Genomic DNA, 16,333 nt, shown 5'->3' on the forward strand with positions numbered 1-16,333 from the left:
CTTCAACACTTACTTACGACCCAAACATGTGACCGTTTTTTTTTTTTAAAAACCGAACGTGCTGTCTTCTCACCCACGACTCAGCAAAAAGGGATGTAGGAAAATATTTTTTTGATGCATTGCATAGAATTCATGTTGCAGTGCAGTTGAGTAGCCAGGAATAATGTATGTTGCAGCAATCATCAAGCAATAATATTACGCTTAAAAATATGGTCGGTCAAATCTATAAATTTGAATTTTATTTAGAAAATGTCTGTCGAATTCGCGGAACGTGGCTGCGGTGTTTTACACCGCAACTACCGTAGTCACGCGCAACGTGGAAGTGCACGCACCCTTTTCTCTTATGTGGTAGGAAGGATGCTGAAGCCGCCTTTGTTGTAGCTCTTAATTGTAGTACACTACATCGAAGCTTCCAGGAAGGAGGGGGGGTGCCATGGATAGTTTATTCCTCACGCAACTCCGGAGATTTCGCAATTTTGCATGTGTACATAAATACACATGCATACTAAAATTAACACACTTATAAACGCCCCCCTCCACCCCCACCTCCTGCCTTACTTTGGAGTGGACAAACCATCTTCGCACGCTTGTGCAAAATCTTCATCGATGAGCCGTGCTCGCTATGAGAGCTAGAGAAGCATAATATTTTTCCGTCAACATGTCTCCTCCGCTCAACGTTCTGCTCTTTCATTCGAACAATCCCTCTCTATAAGCACTAAGCCGTGCTCTCTTACTCGGCTGCATCAGATTGTGCCATATTTTGTTGATCACGTATCCACTCGTCCCTCCGATATTGCAATAGCGCACGAGCAAAACGTTTTCTGTTCTACGGAGGGCTTGTCCGACTGAAGTTCAGAAACGTTGCCCGAGGTGAAAAGGGACGTGGCTAGCTTCGGCAACTGCACTTTTTTTTTGGCACTTCTTTTGAAAGGTCCGCGCGTGGTTGTTCTATAAAATACCATAGCGATTTCCTTCTCATCCTGTTACAGAGAGCGACATTACGTTCTAATAGGCCCGCACAGGAAGAGGACTCTTTTAGTTCATCTCATACGATCGTTTAATGTAGCGGAAAGGGTTTTTAGTCCATTTGACTTCCCGTGTCGTTGACACTCGTAAATCGGAGGGACGCGAGAAAACTCGATTTATCGTAAAGGAAATCGAGCTGCACGCCACGTGCGCAAACGTTTGCGTTTACTAGAAAAGCCTCGAAACGTTCGTACCGTTCCGCGTTCTCGAAGACAGCCGAAGCATGGCTCGCGCGCTGCCGAAAGTTCTGATCGTGACCCTGGCCTTCTTGGCGCGGCAAGGGAAAGTGCTTGGCAACAAGCAGATCACTTACCCAGAAGTTCGAAGCGATCTGCAAAAGTACCAGGATGTGAGCAAGGTAAATCCCATTGCGTCCTTCACATTATGCGTACGATACACGCAGAGTACGCCGCCCCATGCATCATGCCATATTTTTACAAAACTTCTTTTCAATTTCGTGTATTTTCAAATAAAAGAACTGAATTTTTCACAATTTTTTGCGCGTATGTAAGTATGCCTCTTGCTCTAAATATTTTATCCACGAAGTCGCTATCTTTAACATAGGTAATAAGAGACACCAGTTTTCGAACAAGCACTAATCCGTAATATAATCGGATATGCTTCAGCGTGATTTAGACGAAGACCAAAGAGACATACAGAACACGCACGAGCGTGTGTGTTTGTGTGTCTCCTTGATCTTCGTCTAAATCGCGCTGAAGCCTATGTACCGACTCGCCGAAGTCAAAGTGCTACCATAATATTGCTCTAAAAAGGAAAGGTAAATCTTTGGCACTCCTATACTCATGCAACCTTTGCGTGGCCACGCAGAGCGCATGAACAGATGACACTAAGTGGTCAATGCCACTGAATGTGCTCAGAATTGTACACAAACTGCTCAATGAGCGGGCCTGGCTGAGCTTCTTGAAAGTAGACCAGGCACTTGCAGATCAGAAAGACGCAGGCTTAAATAACGTGTTCCCATAGACCGACAGGCTGTGGAAATTTTCGGATGGGAATCAGCATTTTCTGAAGCTTGGCAGTCGCTTAGGAAATAAGAAACAGCATTAAAATTGAGCGGTAAATTGAATGAGAGGTATATAATCACAATACCTTGTTTATATGGCTGCAGTATAACGCTACTATATTTCATAAATTTTTACCCCAAATAATGACCCATTACTCATCAATAATTGACACAAGCGCGCTTAAGATTATTCGAAAAAGGAAACAAAATAGCAGGACTAAAGTTACGCACCTTGCCGTGTGCATATTAATTAGTCGTGTTAACCATAGCCAAGAGGCTGATATAGTTTGCCACTCAGCTTCACGCCACTTCTGCTTACGAGTAAGCAAGGGCTTGTCTTGAGAAAAACTGAAGAATAAGTGACATATTGTAAGATGGTTTCATTTTTGTGACATGCATAAATATGCAAATGCTCATGCATGACTATGTATTTGTTAAAAAGAATGCGCCTGCAGTTGGCAAATACTGCAGTCTTGAATATGTGACAATTACTTGCTTTCGGACTGCGTTAGTATTTCACACTAAGCACTTCAAGAAGCGCCATGAGTTTTTTTTCGGCTTTTGCTAGTTGTTACAAACGTGAAAACAATCGACATTTGCGTGCGCTACTTTTTCACAGCAATACAAGGCCTCGTATGGGAAGCTATGCAAGCAGACAAGCAGGCTTTGTAATCGCGTAGAAAGTATTAATGTATATACCTTTTGAGGAATCCTAAAAAAAAAAAATGAATACTTTACGAAATATGATGTGGTCTTGATTGTTCAAGCCTACTGTGGATAAAAATGCATGCAAATTCAGTGAATTTGTTAAAAAGGCGGCCCCAAGAACGTCTATTTCACCACTGCATTTTTAAAAGCGCTACAAATGCAAACACGCATAACAATTATTTAGGCTCGCACACTCCACTAATGATTTCACTGAGCATAACTGTGCTGCTGAGGACGCCTAGAAATGCGACGAACGCATGAGTGGAACTGAGATCAACCTATCAGAATTAATTTAGAGGGACACTAAAGAGGAATAATGACTTGGTTTAGATTTACAAACTGCCCTCTGAGAACTCTATAATGCTGTATGTTTCACTGTATAACAAGTTCATTTTTAGCGGAAAGAATCAAGGCTGAACTTTCATTTGTAAATTTAGTTCCAAAACCTCCATGTGTGACGTAAAAATGAAAAGAGTATTTTGGCTATTTTCGAGGCATCGGCTCAATGAAATTTTCCGAAACATCAAATGCTAAGTTATGGCATCAACAAATGACAATTGTACTTCGTTTTTGCCGTTTAGAAACTACGCAATATCCAGTAGACGGCTTTGAATTCTGTGACGTCATGTTGTTTGGTGCGGGAATCTCAATGCGGCGTCGCCACCAGCACTTTCTTTTCGCGCGTTTTCTCATTTACGAAGCGTCATGTCCCGGTAAGAGTGCTGTTTACGGGATTGTGAAATTGTACTTTACTAATACGCAAAAAAATGGTTTTGCTCTTTAGGGTCTCTTTAAGCTCAGTGACACATTTAACAGATAGCGTACACTACTGGATACATTAGAAATCTACAGCTAGCCAATTTGGGTGATTGTGTTCAGCTGATGCTGCTTCCGGAACAAGTGCCAACTATATAATCGCTTAATTACTTCAATCAAGCGAAGCGGGATGACTTCGACAACTTGTTTCACTATTACATAAACAAAAAATGCGATCAATCGTATACATAAAAGTGTAACATTAACGAAAATTATGTGTTTCATATTCCGCTCCCGTAATAGCTATATAACAAAGCTGACAATATTGTTGAATGAATGGATGACTGGAGTAGAAGGGCTGGTACTTTGTTCCTCCAGTGCTTTCAATTGCTTCTGCCCAGTGCTACCCGGATGTTGGAGAATGGATCTGCTTGTTCAGGAACTATTACGAAGATCCAGATTTCGGAGGCAATGCCAACTGCCTCAGTTTTAAGAGATTCGGTGCTTACCAAAATTTCACCACGAACGTCGTGTTTACTTTCGGGGAGCACGGAAAAGCGAACACGTGAGCGTCTTCGTTTTTTTTTTTCTGCGAAATGAACACCACACTATAACGGGGTTGACTCGATGATAACTAGAGTGATTGATATAAATTGAAATATTTGTTTATCTAATTATAAGCCTTTCAAGCGCGAACTATTATGCATTGTGTGCGAATCAGTCAAATTCCCATACTATAACTCAGAGGCACTCAATATATTAGAATCCAAGAAAGAAAATGACGTAATGTACTGTTTTGTGTAAGATTGTGCAATAATAGTACTTATTATGAAAAAAGTGTGTCCTTTTTCTTCTCTCCGTCATGTTGCATTTCGCCATAGAAAGAATGAAATTATAGCCTCTAAATGTATTCGCAAATAGTTTCTAGTTTCATTCACTTGAAGGAAAGAAAAGTAACACCCTTTATTTGGTTGCGGAGCACGGAAAGTTGAACACAGTAGTGCTTTCGATAAAGTGGTCGGCTACACTCATACGCAGCACACACTGAGTTAAGGTGCGAACATATAGATCATGCTGAAGTTTAAATTCATTCAATGACCAATGTACCTTGCTGTGATTTGGCCACAAGTTGACACAGCTCTAGCACAATTAGGTTGCATGCACAGACGTAGCCACTGCCGCTCAAGAGGACAATGTAAAGATATGGCGTGGATGTGAAGGCAGAAAGCCGCACGCAGTGACTTGGCAACGCCCCGTTACGCCACACATGGCAGTATATACAGTTTACGAATATGGTACACAGATTATTTGTGTCTCCAAACAAACAGCATCAAGGCCATCGTGCATGCGCGAGAATGAAACAGCGTGTGGCTTTCGCGTTGCAAACACTATTTCTCAATTCAGCTGGGGCTTCAACGTCTGTCTAGAATGATGGCCAGAAACATTTTGTCGAACATGGCTTCACACCCTGAAGTGACGGTTCCCGGCGAATTCAAATCAAGCTGACCTGATTTCTTAGCTATGGATGACGTCATGAAAAAAAAAAACAAATGCTCGCATAGGCTCTCGCTTTCTCAGAAGCCACGCATACAACAAAGATTGGTCGAAAGATAGCCTGTGTTATTTTTCCAGCAGTTGTGGATTTTCTAGCTCGTAGCCTAAGACAGCTACGGTGGCTAGAATTTGGATTGTTCTAGCTGATGACGGCAAGAACGTGGGCTCACAGGATAGACGGAGGTGACCAGCCAGTTCGTTACCACTACGTGTTGGAAACAAAAATATTAGAGAACACGTGCACGACAGATACTTTTCTGTGAAAGCTTCTAATTATTATGCATATTAGGTTGCCTTTTTGAGTATGATGGCCCTTCACGCGCAAGACTCTATTCGAAAACGCCTATCTCCCTTTGATCTAAGGTCAGCGCATGTGAATCAGTTTGGGTCCCTAATGTCCGAAACTCCCTGTGTGGCGAAAAAATAGCATACACTTGACAAGCTTAGTACAAACACATCCTCAACATCTCAAACGTGTGAACTAGAAACACACAAAATAGGAATGACTGCTAACTGAGAGCGACATGAACAAAACTGAAGTTTTAGTGCATTTCTTACTATTTATTTTTAGGATTTCGTGATTATTTATTTATTTATTTATTCATTTTACCTGCAGCGCCAACAAGGCATTACAGCAGGGGGGTATATGAAATTACATGAATACGATTCATCATATGGGAAAAAAAGAAAAGGAAAAAGAGAACTGACATGAGAATAAGTGGTACAAATCTGCACAATAGCGCGTCAAATGTACAAGCAGTGCCACAATGAAAAATTTACATGTGCGACAAAAACGTGTGAAACAGAGCATCAGATGTACAATTAACAATATTACCTGGTAGTTTATTCCAGGCTTCAATGGAATGGGGAAAGAAAGAACCCTGTACGCATCAGTACGGCAATCAATTTCACGAATTTTCCATTCATGGTCGCGTCGCTTAGATGCAAAGTGCGGGGTTAGTAAGAAAATTTTAGGATCAGGACCAGTCTCATTGAAATAAATACGATATAGTAGTTCAAGTTTGTGATGCAACCGACGTTTACTTAGTGTTTCCCCGCCAAACTCTGATTTAAGTAATGTAATGCTAGTGCGAAAACTATAATTTTAGTTACAAATCGGGCGGCGCGGTTCTGGACGCGTTCTAGCAGTGTACATAAATTTTCAAATTGTGGGTCCCACACGGCGCAGGCGTACTCCGTAATGGATCTTACGTTGGTGAAATATAAAAGTTCTTAATCTTTTGGAGGAGCATCACTGAAGTTGCGTTTTAGAAAGTTGAGCATGCGGGAAGCAGAAAAAGACACGTGTTCAATCTGACGTTTCCAGGTTAGATTAGATGAAAAATAGACGCCGAGGTATTTATAATCTAGCACTGTATCAAGATGCGTACTTCCCAAAGTGTATTTTGATAAAACAGGGCTGCGACTGCGTGTGAAGGAAACGTGCTTACATTTCGCAATATTCAAAGTCATTTTCCATTTTGCACACCACGTTTGGATATGGTCGAGATCGCTTTGAAGATAATCCATGTCAAGTGGGCTTTTGATACTGCGATAAACAACGCAGTCGTCTGCGTAAAGGCGTACTTTGCAGGACAAATTACTTACAATATCATTAATATATACAAGGAAAAGCAGGGGCCCTAAAACAGACCCCTGCGGAACACCAGAACTAACATTCACAGCACCTGATTTACAGCCGTTTATCAGGACACATTGGGTACGATTATGCAAATAACCTGCTATCCACTGGACAACATCATGATGTAGGCCAAGAAAAGACAACTTATGGAGCAGCAACGAGTGCGAGACAGAATCAAATGCTTTTTTAAAATCCAAAAATACACAGTCAGTCTGTTCTTTTACGTCAAATGATGAGAAGAGGTCATGGCTAAATTATATTAATTGCGTTGTACAGGAAAAACCTGCCCGAAAGCCGTATTGGCAGTTAGTAAAATATCTATTAGATTCCAGGTGTTTTATTATGGCGCTATATATTATATGCTCCAGGATTTTACTACGGACACTTGTGAGGGATATGGGCCTATTGTTTCCAGGATTGCTTTTCGGGCCACTTTTGTGAATGGGTGCAACGTTAGCGATTTTCCAATCCCCAGGCAGGTCACCAGAAGCGATCGACTTGGAGAACAGAGTAACGAGAAAGTGGGCAATAGTCTCACGGCAGGCATGAAGGACGTAATTGGGTATGCCGTCAGGTCCGCCTGAAGAATCAACTTTAACATTCTGGAGTAGTTTGAGTACACCATTATAGGTCACAGTGACGGGATCCATTTGTTCATTTATTTGTTCTGAGACACTCGGAGCATTTTCACAATACGTTGGAGAGAAAACAGACTGAAAGTAATGATTGAAACAATTAGCCTTTTCATGGTCCTCAGAGAAAGTTGTGCCGTTAACGTGAAGACAGGGTATTTCTGTATGTTCCTTGCCCTGGGATTTCAAAAATTTCCACATTTCTTTGGAATTTTCTTTTAACCTAGTTTCCAAAGAGCAGAAATATTTGTCTTAGCAATTTTGTTCCGTATTTTTATGTCTTTGCCGAGGAGCCTTACGGCATCCATTACGCTCTGGTCTTTCTTTTTTCTATACGTTTGCAAAAGACGGCGCCTTTTGTTGATAAGTAGACGTACGCCACGGGACACCCACGGCTTGTCGGCACGCCTTTTGCGGGATATTAGTTTGCTAGGAACACATTTTGCTATTAATTGCTGTAGTTTGTTCTTGAAAGCTTCCCATGGAGTGTTGCAATTAGAGCATCGACTCATTTCGTTAACATCATTCAACATAAACAATATTAAAAAAGGACAAAAACATAATTAAGCACCATTTGTTACTACAGTAATGACAAAATACTAATCAATTTATTTTTTTATATTTACTTTATCACGATGTAATTTTTTACAGGTTAACTGCGAAGTTTGTTTGCACGTGCCTGAAATCAGTGTACAGTACGGCAATACGGTGTAGGCAGAGAAACGATGGACTGCAGAGATAGAATGCATAGATGTGCTCCTAATCAGGGTTATCGTTTTAAAAATGTTTCCCAGCAGAGCTGGATGGGACTGGAGTTCATGTTCACCGGAAAACCCAAACTTAGAAACTGTTGACCGTTGCTGAGCTTGTTGATTCTGCAAGGCACCGTCAACCTTTCGTTAATCGATTTATTACAGCACCGGCAAATTCCAGTTGACATCATCGCCGTGTTACCAAGGAAGGGACATACAAAGCTTCACTCCCGACAGTCGTAAGCATTGCTGAGGAATACCGAGATATAGCATTCTATAGGACGCTGCACTTACTATTGAAGCCGTGGGCACTGATGGTGGTGGACGCAAATAAAGCTTAAAATGCACGATTAGGCTTATCTCGTAATAGTCTTAACGATCTTTTTAAGCAAAACTAGATGATGATGAGGACAAGGACTGCTAATGGTCTGATAATTTCTAAACACATTTCTATTTAACTTTGTCGGCGACAAAGGTGGAACTGATTTGCATGAGCAAATTAGGTATTGCTATATATGTAGCGTCTAACATTGTCAACTATCTTACCTTCAGATTTTATATTTTCATTATAACCTTGTTGTTGAGATACCCATGAATGTAATCAGGCCTCCATCACAGAACTCTTTATCGTTTTCACCAGTACTTCTAGGTACCTTGCCCGTAGTGACTGCTGACTATAGTAGCGCCTTTATAACCTAAACATACAGTGGTTGCTCTTTGCATTTATGAATGACATTTTTCATCGTGGTTCAGGGCATTTACTACCTGTTAAATGGAAGCGTTTGCTACATCTCTAAACGCATGATTTTATACATTAAAAACGATGTAAGTCTGTTGGTACACACGACAAAACTTAACACATGAAAGAAGTACATGCAATTCCTAAGTGAATAATGGGCCTGAGCTTATTACATAGCCGCAAGCATAAGGACGTGCATTGCACGGTTATTACAAATTTAATTGGTGAAAAAATTCTGTGCTTAAAAGTAACACTCCTAATAGAGCAACACGTGTCACTATGAATACGGAACACAACATAGGCATGCAGAGAGTTCTTCCCCCAAATGGGAGGGTTGGGCAAGTGTTACCGTAGAACACACCCTCCCCTGTTTATGGAGCCCCCCCCCCCCCAAAAAAAAATGAAAAAAAAACGAGCCCGTAAATGGAAGAAAACAATAAATGAAGCGATGGCGTCTTGCTCACAACAACCTGGCCCACGTCCCACCTCTCCGATGGTAAACGTCGGAATGGTTCTTTGAATTTCCCACCAAGGGTCATCGGTCGCCACTCAAAGAACACGCTCAGCCATAATCCTGCGCAAAGAAACTGCTGCGAATGGACTGAGTAGGGCAGATATGGCGGCCCCCTTCAAATGACTTAAATGAATAATGGTTTCCTGCCCTGCCTCCCTCCTGAATAGCGGATTTGAAACATAGCGTTTATTACGCTGTAAAGGGTATCTATCGTTCGGTAGGCACTTTCTCGAGGCTTCCTTGCTCTTTCCTTATTTTGCAGCTGACGTTCCGCTGGAAGACTTCTATGTCATTTATGTGGACTGCGCAAGTTGTGTAGTAATTCGTCACCGCTACGCTAACGATGGTGTGTATGCCCTATATTTGATGGTGTACATATTTATTTACATAAAGTGTTATAAAAGCGGGAAATTAACGAAAGAAAGCAACAATGCAGAATGTATAGAAAACCAATCTCGGTGATTTACGTGCCGTAACCACGATATCGTTGGGAGGCGTGCCGTAGTATGGAATTCCGGGTAGACTTTGAGCGCACAAATGTATTTAGCGTGAACAGGCAGCACAGAATAGAACAGTAGAACCATCAGCACCTTTAACACGAATGCTCCGCCACGTGTTTTGCAGCAGTTTGATTGACGCTGACACCACGTACGTTTGGGTTCTGCTGCCAAGATACTAACTAACCATACATGCCGACATACTATCCAAGCCTACCGAGGTATTATGTCGGCAAAAGTACCCAGCACTTCGCGGCTGGCATGAATCAAACTAGCCCTGGCCAAGCATCGAAGTGTTCATGTTAAAGGTGCTGACGGCTGTACATAGGCCTGTGGCAATCTGCCTCCAGAGAAATGCGACCGGCGTGGCCGTGATTGTAAAAACCTCATAGGGTTCCTTATGTGATCACCTAATTAAGGTTCCTAATTAAGATTCCTAATTAAGACTACTCAGATGTGAAAGTTATTTTCTTTGTCCTTCAATGTATTGATATCGCCCCTCCACCCTCCATTAGCTTACAAGAAAATTAGACGACGCGAACCAGCGTAGAAAAATGCGAAAGGAAAGAGTAGTCGATGCGTAAACAATAACCGAGTGAGGGAGCCTGATGTTCATCAAGAACAAACTTTCGGCGCATTTGCTTATGCACTGCAGCGCATATAGGCAAATTGTGAGGCAGGTTTCGCCAATACCACCATTCTAGGTGAAAGCAAGGAGGTGATTGAGCTAGAGATGTTACAAGCACACCTCATCAAAAAGAAAAAAAAAGGAAGATATTTGTACTAACGATAAGCCACTGGTACTGCGTTCAGCTAAACTTGAATTTTTTTCAAACAGGTTTTCCAACTGGCACTTGCACTGAGGGTGTCCGAGTGTGCTATGTGACGGATGGTGTGTTATTGCGCATGTGTGGAATGGTGGATATACTGTGGTGCTTTGGTAAAAAGAAAGCTGGTTTCGAGTTGACGATCTTTTATATCAGCTGTTCATTTCCAGTAGTTTGCGTCGCAAAATTTTCTTCATCATGTCCCAACTAGCCCAACAACAAATTTCACTCCATTAGCTTACTGTACCTAATGTGGTTTTACCCTGACTGCATGATCAGAGGTACCTCATCAAGTTTTGCACTGCCTACGTGTCTAGCTTACTACAACAATGCTGTGATGTCATCTGTTGACGTCATAATGCGACGTTATATCATGTGACATAACAACGACGTAATGGTAACACCGTACTGACGTCACATCTTTAGGTGGTCTGTGGCGTTATGATGCAGTAATTGGGGACGTTGCCATGGGATACTGAATTTCTGGCATAACTCAAACCGTAGTGCCGTTGGACGCCGGCAGTGAATCTTCGCGTTTAATGAGGCACATAAGGTTCTAGCATTAATTAGCCTTCCGGTTAAATAGCCGAGCAACTTAATCAATAGGACATCGCCACCACTTATTACTAAAGTTGAAATAGCTGTTTAGCTTGAGCGATGGTTATAACGGGCCGATTTTTAATGCAATGCCGTTCAATCACGTTAGAACTTCATCGAAGCTCTTTACGTAAAAAAATATAGAAAAAGTATGCATCAGGATCGATATAGATATACGAAGCGATGATAACTCTATGAAAACACATGATAAACGATTACACGTGTTATATAAGACCTGGTTATACTTCGATTTCTGCGCACTTCAAGGTGTAGAATTATAAACGAGTGCCACTGTAGACATGCATGGCAGCTTACTCTAACAAAGACTTTGTATTGAGCTCTCTTGTGAGAAGCAGCTCATAAATCGAAAAATGATACGCACAGGCTTTTGTATACAGTGCATGGTTTCAATTTTTTTCTCGCTTTTCTTTTGCTTTCGAACTTTCTAGGCTACGGATGTTCCTTGTGGCGACGCAAAGGCACTCTCAGTGAGCCGAACGATTGCTGCGAGTTCATCTACGACGAGAACTGTGGCTCAACGCCGAAGTACTCGATCTACGGGCAGTCGTGCGATTTCTAGCTGACCATGCGGTGGCCTTCAACTATAAGTATAGCTCAATGATGCGTGGTAAATCCTTAGATTAGTAAATCCACAAAGAAACGAATGAATACAAGGGAGGTTAGGCGAATGTTACTGTAGTCTATCTGGTCACTCCGTACTGGCGAAAGGAGGCAGCGGAAGTAATGATACTATGATGTTCTACCAAATATAATGAATCGATGAAGAAATAAATAAATAAAAAAAGCCGCTTTTCCAAGTTTGTCATTAAGGTCAATAGTCAGCAGGGAGCTGGGCAACGCCCTCAACGCCTTCCGCATTGAGGGCGTCCTCGGCTCCTCCAAAGCCCGAGAACTCGGTATTTTCCCCCCAAAAGGCGATTGCAAAGTCTGTTCAAGACTTCTATGAGCGAATATAGCCCGAATGCAAGCAGGTGACACACCACTGAGGTACAGACATATTCCTTATATTTTGAAGACGTCGTATTGCAGTGCCTTGGGGTCCCTCAAGATGCATATTGCACGTGCTACATATATACCCTGCATGTTCTGCATTCAAAGCCAGTAGAAGCTGAGGAGCAGCCGGCGCTGATCCCCGCACCAAGATATCCTTATACGATGTCAACAACAAAGACGTCTTCTACGTTAATTCTCGCAACTTTCGTGTGCATATAATGTTTTCAGTCATAGATAATAAAGATTCAATTATATTATGCCACTCCTTAAATGTGCTCATGCCCTATACACGAACACGAATTCATAACGCACGCGCGTCTTTTGCTTAATGTTCAAGGTGCAAGATTTGGCACTCACTTTCGCGCTGTTTCTCGAATTTCGCGCATTGATTACTTTTCGAGCGCAGCTCTTAAGGTCAGACCACATGTACACGTCACAGCGCGTCAGCGTGGATATTTTTGACGCGGTGTCGTGCCCTCTCTCTGTAGGGGGCGCGTGGCTGCAGTTTCCCTCTCCTTGGCATAGAAATTCACAGAAAGGACTCTTCCAGGAATACCTCGCGTAGCCGTACTTGAGGAGCCTTTTCCTTTTCTTTCTGTTCATTGCTCCATTTACCTTGTAACCCTGCTGCTTCCGCCTTCGTATGGTCTCTCTCATTCGCCGCTGTTGCGCTGTGTCGGCATTTATCAACTTTGCGGAAACAAGACGTGCCATGCCCACTCTCTTTAACATTGGCTTCTGTAGCTTTCTCGAAGAACCTAAGCTCTCAGCAGCGCAACGGGCTGGCTTTTGTGTCGTCGTGGCTTTTGTTTCTTTCTTCTGTTTCTTGTCGCTTTGAGAGAGGGCCTTGATTTCCCTCCATCCGGCACTGGACGCAGGGTGATGAGGACCTTACAACGACTGAGTCTGCCAGCCCTGGCTTGGACGCATCCTCAACATCTAGTGGGTGGCCCTTTGGGTCTACAAAGTCTTCCTCCTTTTCAATCACGGGAATACCTTCCACATCGAACACCGGAGTTGTAGATGTCTTGACAACAGGTTCGTGGGTATGGCACGCTGATGACAGTTCTGCAAGCGTGGGCCATGTCCTTGTAAGTAGAGGTTTGTTCTGCGCAGGCTCCTTCGATGGTGTTACTTCAGTCAAAGTCAAATGTGTGCGGATAACTTCGTGGGTCACGTTATCAAAGGCCCGCTTCAGATTCAAAGCGAGCACGTTAGGGGATTGGCCAGGAACCGGGTAGCTCTAAAAAATAATTTTATTTATTTAGCTTACGTCTTCTCAAATAAACAGGTATGTAGCCGCGTCACATTGGTCACCATCCATCGGTTTTTTTTGTCATGATATTTCAATTCACTATCTTCTAAAGCATTTTATAGGCGTCCACTCTACGACATAGACGGTAAATACTTACCGTGGTACAGGAAGACACTTGCCCCGCTGTGGGGGTCTAGTGGTTAAGGTACTCGGCTGCTGACCCGCAGGTCACGGGTTCGAATCCCGGCTGCATTTCCGATGGAGGCGGAAATGTTGCAAGCCCGTGTGCTCAGATTTAGGTGCACGTTAAAGAACCCCAGGTGGTCTAAATTTCCGGAGCCCTCCACTACGGCGTCTCTCATATTCATCTGGTGGTTTTGGGACGTTAAACCCCACAAATCAATCAATCAAGCAGGAAGACGCTTACACTACTAGTCAAAAAGTTTATAAGACCTTGAATGTAAACATTCGACAGAAGTCTGGTTGGGTCACCAAACATGCCGAGATGTTGGATCACCGGAAAATTTCGAAGCGATGGCCATCCTTGAAAGCAAGTTTAACTGGATGATAAGGCTATTACTCAAGTCGTGGCACGCACAGAGGACAGCCCATAACATCAACCGCTCTTTCGGAACCCTTCCTCTAGTGTATACACATGGACTGCGCTCCACGGCAAAACGAGAGAGAGAGGCGGGGTCATTATCTGCCCCACGAGTGCTTTGAAGACGCCGCTGCTACGTAGTCTCCGCAGTCACACCTGAGGATGGAACCAAGTCGCTTTCGAAACATCGAGTTTCTTCGAAACTCTTGGTGGGAGTCTGAATCATCTCCCAGTTTTTAAGATCCCTTGGAATAGAGCACGTATGAACAACAAAGATGTGTCCAATGAACGCCCACAATATGTATATAATCGTTTGTGTAGGAGATGAACTGTATACATCTTACGTTTGTATGCGCTAAAATGCCCCTGGCCCGGTGAATTCAGACGGCAAGAAAAGCTTTTTATACACAAAGTATTGCGGTTTTCTAAGTGCAGCCTATTAAGGCCGTTGATTGACGCGTAACTCTAATCGCGAGTAGTTTTATACTAGCTATTAGTCTTGCTGATTAGCTCAATGTGTTGTTCTTGTATCTCCATTAGGGTCATGTCACTCAAGGAGAGCAGTGTTACAATAAATGACGTATACACGCAAAAGACTTGACATGTCATCTGTTGTTCAACAATAAACTTTTCGCGATTACTGCCGCCATGAGGTTTTCTAACAATATGGCGACTGTACTCGTCACATGTCGAACCTCGGTGGCCTGCCAGCGCCCACGAGTGGCCCGAACCGGCCGCTACGGGCTTCCAGGGTGCCATTTTTTAAATATGCGAGTTTTAAATATGTTTAAATAGGGGAACCGTGCAGGATCGTGAAGCTCTTTCAATAAGAGTCAACCAAAGCACGCAGATGATAAGTGTATGAGCGTTGTTGGACGCTGTGAAACACGAGAGAATATGTATGCCGGAGCGGTGCTGAAACACAGCAAGAGCCGCGGGCATCCGCGAACACTTTCTGGGCCAAGTGGTTCTCCTTGAGTCGCATATAGAAGTCTGATTACGCTGCCGAGGAAGGCCCGCTATTATTGTGTCTGTGGCGCTTGAATGCTTTACTTGCAGATTTTGATTGTAGCGTTCTTCACTCTCACCGAATAATATAGCTGTATCATTCCAGCCTAGATATCTTTGTGTTATCTGGTATTCCTAGCTTATAGCAGTAAATATTCTTTTGTTATTGCCGTTTTTTTTATTTTTTATTTTTGAATATCTAGTGTTAGAAATTTCAATAAATTCCGTATAGACCACCAAGTCATCGTTCTTTTTGCTATTTTTGTTAGTGTTTACGTTTTAATAAATTCTGCTTTCACCACATGTTGTAAATTTTTATTCGAATAGATAGTTATATAAGCCGGCCAAGTCAATTGATAGCATTCGCGCCATTTTACATTTTAGTTTACATGCCTATATGCGTTTTCCATGAGTAAATCACTCCATAGTCATCGCTAGTGGTGTGCCGTATTTTCTTAACAATATTCGTGAACCAACTATAGGCCACTGTTGTGAGTAAACGTTATTCAGCGAAGCACATGGGCGTGCATGAATACAATCCCCGGAGGGTAGCAGCGTCTGGGTTCCTTGAGTTAGACTTTGCCGGGTCCGCCGGAGACAGCCTTCTCCAACAGCGCAGGGCATGAAGGGTTGTACATGTAAAACTTGGGAGCACCTCCGCAGAATGCATCAAAGATGAAGTCACAGTAGTCCGTACTTCCCTTGGTTACATGTGTCGCAGGAAGCCACATCGTGCAACCGTATCCTGCGGCGAAATCATGCGAAACAAGTGCAAAGTCCTGTTTCAAAAGACTGTATAGTACTGGGCGTGTTGGTACATGATTATAAGTGCAAATCAGCGCAACCATCAGGAGGGTACAGAAGAGAGATCACAGAGCACTTCACTTTCAACAATTTATTTCACGTGCGGAACGCAATGATGTTGCCAGAACACATCACGTGGACAAATCTAAGCACATATTCTCTTTGTAAGTTAGCGTGACAGAAATCGTTCGAAGTTCAGCACTCTGTGTCCTCTCTTTTGTCCCCTCCTGTCATTTGCATTCATTTGTATTCACAATCCTCTCTTAAAAAGGCAGACATTTGTCTAACGAAACAACAGAAGAATTTAGGTTGACGCGCTAAGCGAAACTTTAAAAGCCATCTAGGACATGTTGTCAGCATCTGTGATGCAATTGTGATAGCCG

General features: G+C 42.8%; 2 protein-coding genes across 3 annotated transcripts in view; one reads left to right on the plus strand and one right to left on the minus strand.

The window, feature by feature from the left end:
- LOC119165689 (uncharacterized) overlaps positions 1-12,049 on the plus strand; it is a 35,817-nt gene extending 23,768 nt beyond the window's left edge. Inside the window, exons 1-5 of one of the 2 annotated variants that reach the window (XM_037417781.2) lie at positions 1,174-1,384; positions 3,916-4,079; positions 8,260-8,333; positions 9,610-9,693; positions 11,718-12,049. In XM_037417781.2, the coding sequence (XP_037273678.2) occupies positions 1,250-1,384; positions 3,916-4,079; positions 8,260-8,333; positions 9,610-9,693; positions 11,718-11,848 (588 nt within the window). In that variant the 5' untranslated portion in view covers positions 1,174-1,249 and the 3' untranslated portion in view covers positions 11,849-12,049. Of the gene's footprint in view, positions 1-1,173; positions 1,385-3,915; positions 4,080-8,259; positions 8,334-9,609; positions 9,694-11,717 lie in introns of those variants that run through there. The other variant, XR_012885459.1, reaches the window with a different exon arrangement.
- Positions 1-16,333, minus strand: part of LOC119164021 (venom metalloproteinase antarease TserMP_A) — a 46,114-nt gene that overhangs the window by 21,651 nt on the left and 8,130 nt on the right. The window lies entirely within an intron of this gene.

This window comes from Rhipicephalus microplus, chromosome 8 (assembly GCF_043290135.1).
Source record: "Rhipicephalus microplus isolate Deutch F79 chromosome 8, USDA_Rmic, whole genome shotgun sequence".
NCBI classification, from domain to species: Eukaryota; Metazoa; Arthropoda; class Arachnida; order Ixodida; family Ixodidae; genus Rhipicephalus; species Rhipicephalus microplus.